Consider the following 5238-nt stretch of genomic DNA (forward strand, 5'->3'; position numbering starts at 1 on the left):
ATTAGTGAAAATTGGCCAAGTTGGGTTGTATCCTTTTGGGGTTGATTTTCAATTTAGTTAGTTGGTTCAAAAGATTTAAATTTAAAAATTACAATGGTAATTTTAAAAACAAATTAAAATCTTGAATTTATAATATAAAATATGTTAAACCAAGGAATATGGGAAGTTTTACACTTTTATGTATTAAAAAATTATATTTAAAATATATATATATATATATATATATATATGTATATATATATTTGGTTTTGGTGGTTTATAAATGGACAAAACAAAACTGATCCAACCTGGTTGGGTTAGAAAATTGTTGAATCAAAGCCAATTGGGTCGAGTTAAGTTGGGTTGATTGGTTTTATTGGTTAGATAAACAACCCTAATTGAAATTAATTATTATTATTTTTGTATTATAAAAATTATTAAAAGTAATATATAAAATATAAATTATTATTAATTTTTAAAAAAAATTAAAATATAAAACAATTGTATACTTTTATGTATTTATATTCTTTAGCTTTTGCTTAACAAAACCCGAATCCCTTTAATAAAGCAAGGAAGCACATTGATCATTTGATCATTAGTATGCCAAAATCTAAATAAAGAATTGGGTTATCCATGCTGACATTTTATTAATATTGTCTGAAACTTCCGACTTTTATATACATCCAAAATACCATTGTTAGACATTTATCAAATTGAAATTATTTTTTTTTAAATTAAAAAAAGAAAAATGTTAAAAGGGATCACGACTTTCTAACCACCACGTGCACTACTATAGTTGTGATATGAGATCATACATCAAAGCTAATTTAGTAAAAAACAAGAACTATGATTCTTTAGAGACATCCAAAATGTTGGAGGTTTTGGATGGTTTTTTGTATTATTTTATTTTTTTCTAAGTCAAAAGCATATTGGCGGTATTCGTAAACCGGAATTGATCCGATTTGCAGAAATAAAGTCTAAATAAGAATAATCAGAATTGCTAGGGGTGATTTTGATTGGTCAAGCTTTGAAATGTGAAAGTGGGATATGTCGTTTTTTATTTTTTTTGAAGTCTTAAAATATTTCATTCATTAAACAGATTGATAGAAAGAGATGTCAACAAGTGCAAACACAAATCTCAAGAAGAACAAAATAAAAAGATGGATGTAGGAAAATCGAAAGAACTTCTGCAACTTGCAATCGAAACAAGATGACTTAAAATCAGCCATAGAAATGCTCCAAACCACCATAGCTGGCGAGAATAACTGATAGGACAGGTTTTCAAATCTATAAACCAAGATCTGTAATTTCCCCCTACTCCGAACCAATCCGCAAAGAAGTCAGAACAATCAGCACACCCAACAGAGAACTAAAGCTACCTTCCAAAATGCTGAGAACGGCAATGCAAGTGGCAGCTTCCACCGGTGGATAATACAGAAAGGATTCTAGAGAAGAAACTCCCAATTAAAACGCCCGTAGAAAGATCGAACAGACTGACAGATGGGAACATAGGGAGAAAAAGAAAGGAATAGGGGAGAACAAACAAAAAACAGAACGAACAGAAGGCAAACGAAACAAACAGAAGACAAACGAAGAAAACGAAGAGAAAAACAGAAAAAAAAAAAAAAAAATTAAACAAAAAGCAAACGAACAAAACGAAAAGAGAAACTCAACAGAGAACAAACGAAACACAAAGCAAACGAACATAGCAACAAAAGAAATTAAACAGAAAGAAAGAGAAAACAAAAACCTCGAGAGTTCTCGAGAGAGAGCCTCCCTGGAAACTCAGAGAGCAGCGGTTTCGCAGTAGTTCCGCGGCGGTTTCACGCAGATTGAGTTGCCACCGCTTGAATATGTCAATTTTAGAGATTGACCCATCCAAACCACCGCATGAATTTTGCTGAATTTTCAACGGTTAGTTATAGAAATCATTAAAAGTCCAAGAGTCACTGATCAATTGGACGGTCTGGATGTTCCAAATCCTTACGTATCTGATATTTGGATTGCACACTCACGACGCACAGATGACAACGTAGTGTCAACAGTCTTATCACTCTCTGCATTTTCGTCCAATCCTCTGTAACCACTTAGAGAAGAATGACAACATCCCAACTCCTTCTGGTAACACAACTCAACCTCTTCACTAAAGATGACCTCATAATTGACTCATGACTCATTAATCTGCTCCTGCCCCACCCACTATTTCTCCTGATGGTTACCTATATTTACCCAAAAGTCAAAACCATATGTGTTTCGAATTTTTTCCTTACCTACTTTCTTTCTATCTCCTCACCATGAAAGGACCTTCATGTATTTCATCCAAGCTCTTCACAGCGTTCACTCTTTTTGTTCTTCTTCTCCCCATCTTTGTCTTTGGGGAGTGTACGTGTGATGTTGATGTTCAGGATGAGAAACAAGACAGAAGCTTGGCGCTCAAGTACAAAATAGCTGCTTTTGTTTCGATTCTGTTGGCTAGTGCCATCGGAGTTTGCATTCCGGTACTGGGTAGAACGATTCCGGCGTTACATCCGGATAGGAATGTCTTCTTTCTGATCAAGGCATTTGCTGCAGGTGTGATTCTGGCAACTGGATTCATACACATACTACCCGATGCATTTGAGCAGTTAACTTCGCCTTGTCTCAAAGGGAAGGTGTGGGAGAATTTTCCCTTCACTGGGTTTGTGGCTATGATGTCTGCCATGGGAACGTTCATGGTGGAAACTCTGGCCACTGGTTACTACAAGAGGTTGCATTTCAGTAAGTCTCTACCGACCAACGTCGACGAGGAAATGCAGGGTGACCATGTGGGTCATCTGCACGTTCACACTCATGCCACCCATGGGCATTCCCATGGCTCCGGTGATTCAACTGCTCCTGATCTTCTCCGGCATCGTGTCACGTCTCAGGTCAGTCACTCAATTTGTTGCAGACTTATTCAAATTGAAACTTTTCTATCCTTGTTTTCATTGGGTATTGTGTTTTAACATGGATTCTACAATTTTGGGTTATGGACGACAGGTTTTGGAATTGGGAATATTGGTACACTCCGTGATCATAGGTATTTCATTGGGTGCTTCTCAAGAACCTTCAACGATAAAGCCCCTAGTTGCAGCTCTCAGCTTTCATCAATTTTTTGAGGGCATGGGGCTTGGTGGATGTATTACCCAGGTATCAATTTTAGTGGCAATTGTTTGAATTAATTTTTAATTGTTCTTCCACCCATTCTTCTGATTTCCACATCCTCTGCAAATGTTCAAATGGGTTTTATATAAAAGCCATTTTCATTTTATACACAGTCAGTCAATCTTCCGATCAAAAAAGAAAGATGGGAAGAAAATTTGCCCTCTTTCAGAGAATGTTATTGCCCCAATTGCATCATTAATGGGTCCAACCATTTAAGCAAGCAATATTGTCATCTTTATTTGATGAATGCAGAATTGTTTCTTTTCTTACTAAAAAGAAAAATGCATGATTTTTCTCCCTTACCAGGTTAGACACTAAACTCATTCTTTTTCATGGGTTGTTGTTGACAGGCAAACTTCAGAACTCGAGCTGTGGTAGTAATGACGCTCTTTTTCTCCCTTACTACCCCAGCTGGAATTGCAGTGGGCATAGGAATAACAAATGTTTATGATGAAAACAGCCCAACTGCTCTCATCGTTGAAGGGATTTTTGACTCTGCTGCAGCAGGGATTCTGATTTATATGGCGCTTGTTGATTTGCTTGCATCAGATTTCATGAACCCTAGAATGCAAAGCAATGGGAAACTTCAGTTATGGGCAAATATTTGTCTTCTCTTAGGAGCTGGTTGTATGTCACTACTGGCCATATGGGCTTAATAATATTTGTTCCAATACATACTTGCTAGAATTGTTATTGTTAGATTTTCTTGAACCACAGAAAAAAATGAATTCATAGATGTCTTCTTTATAATGTTAAATTATAGGTGCTTAAATTAATTATTCTTATTACTTCCATCCAAATCTTTCTGTCCACTCAAAACTTTTATTTACACTAACATTTCTATAATTGAAATGGAAAGTTGTACTATTCCACTCCATTCGTTCTTCTAGGCTTCTAGCTTTCAAATAGGGAAAGAACCAAAGAATCTTTCATGGCGGATGTGGCACCTTCTTCTCAATGCAAAGCTTTTACGGCTTCCCAACCTACCCTAGTCAAGACGACGAAATTCTATGGAGACCCGGATCAATGGGGAAATTTACAATAAAATTCAGCTTATAATTTAAAATTGGGAAATCACAAAAACGGAAGTAATAGCATGGAGACCAAAGAACGAGGACATAAAGCATATATTCCATCCTACATTGTCCGATTAGTTGGACTTCTAATTTTGCGTTTGTCTCACGGGAGTCTACTTTCTGTTTCCCCGATCACAAGGCTATATCTATATCTGAGTTAAGTCAACAATTAAAATACCCTAGCATTTTCACTCTCTCCAAAAGGCTTAGCTAGTAGAATTCTCATTTTTTTTGGAAGCATGGTTTTCACGTGGTAGTAAGGTTTTTAAAATCGAACCGGACAACGAATTGGTCAGGGGTCCGGTTTCAGGGTCGAACAGTTTGATCGTTCAAACCGAATGGATGACTCGTTTTGACAAAAAAATAAAAAATAAAAAACGGATAAAACCGTTGGACGGTTTGAATGCCCAGGTCAGTGGTTTACTGACCAAATCAACAATTTTTTGGCAAAATAACAGTTCTGGGATAAAATGAAAACGATCACCTGACTGGTTCCCGATTTTTCCGGTCCAACCATCTAGTCTGGTCCTGTTTTGAAAACCATGTGGGGTAGTATGTGCTTTCTCATAAAGGCACATTCTTTTATATATGTCAAATTTTGATCCCCTTAATTACCATTGGTTCTTGTGCTTTATGCATCATGAACCATATAAATCAATAAGAAAAAAAAAATTGTTGGATTTCAATAACTAGATTATGTCTATGAATTTGATTTTAATGTTTCTTCTCACTGATTTTAATGTTTGAAATGTGCCTTAAGGATAAAATCTTTTATGGCTCCTGTTGAACCTTCCAGGAAGGAACATGCTAATATGAGGATCAAGGATTTGGTGGATTTCAATTTGGGCATTAGGATAGGGGAAAAGTTTACTCGACTTTTGAGGAGTAAGTTGTGAGGGATATCTTGAATACTCATTTATCTGAAAATATAGTGAGAAAGGGCTGGATATTGGGGTGTTAAAAGTCTGGTAGTTTTTTGTAAAATCTTTTCATTTGGTCT

At 36.0% G+C, this 5238-nt stretch overlaps 1 protein-coding gene across 1 annotated transcript; it reads left to right on the forward strand.

Moving 5' to 3' along the window:
• Positions 1-2158: 2158 nt before the first annotated feature.
• On the forward strand, positions 2159-4040 carry LOC104599728 (zinc transporter 1-like). Its single transcript, XM_019198143.2, has 3 exons — positions 2159-2885; positions 2998-3147; positions 3513-4040. Exons 1-3 carry the CDS (start codon positions 2226-2228, stop codon positions 3816-3818), a joined length of 1116 nt encoding a protein of 371 aa, XP_019053688.2. The 5' UTR covers positions 2159-2225; the 3' UTR covers positions 3819-4040.
• The last annotated feature ends 1198 nt before the right edge of the window (positions 4041-5238 follow it).

The sequence above is a fragment of the Nelumbo nucifera genome, chromosome 7, assembly GCF_055504915.1.
Source record: "Nelumbo nucifera cultivar China Antique chromosome 7, China Antique-T2T, whole genome shotgun sequence".
Classification (NCBI taxonomy): Eukaryota; Viridiplantae; Streptophyta; class Magnoliopsida; order Proteales; family Nelumbonaceae; genus Nelumbo; species Nelumbo nucifera.

Bases quoted from the DNA above. Each gene is read 5' to 3' on its own strand.
- LOC104599728 (XM_019198143.2), top strand. From the start codon at position 2,226: ATGTGTTTCGAATTTTTTCCTTACCTACTTTCTTTCTATCTCCTCACC. The intron at 2,886-2,997 runs GTCAGTCACTCA...TATGGACGACAG, and splicing joins GGCATCGTGTCACGTCTCAG to GTTTTGGAATTGGGAATATT. The intron at 3,148-3,512 runs GTATCAATTTTA...TGTTGTTGACAG, and splicing joins TTGGTGGATGTATTACCCAG to GCAAACTTCAGAACTCGAGC.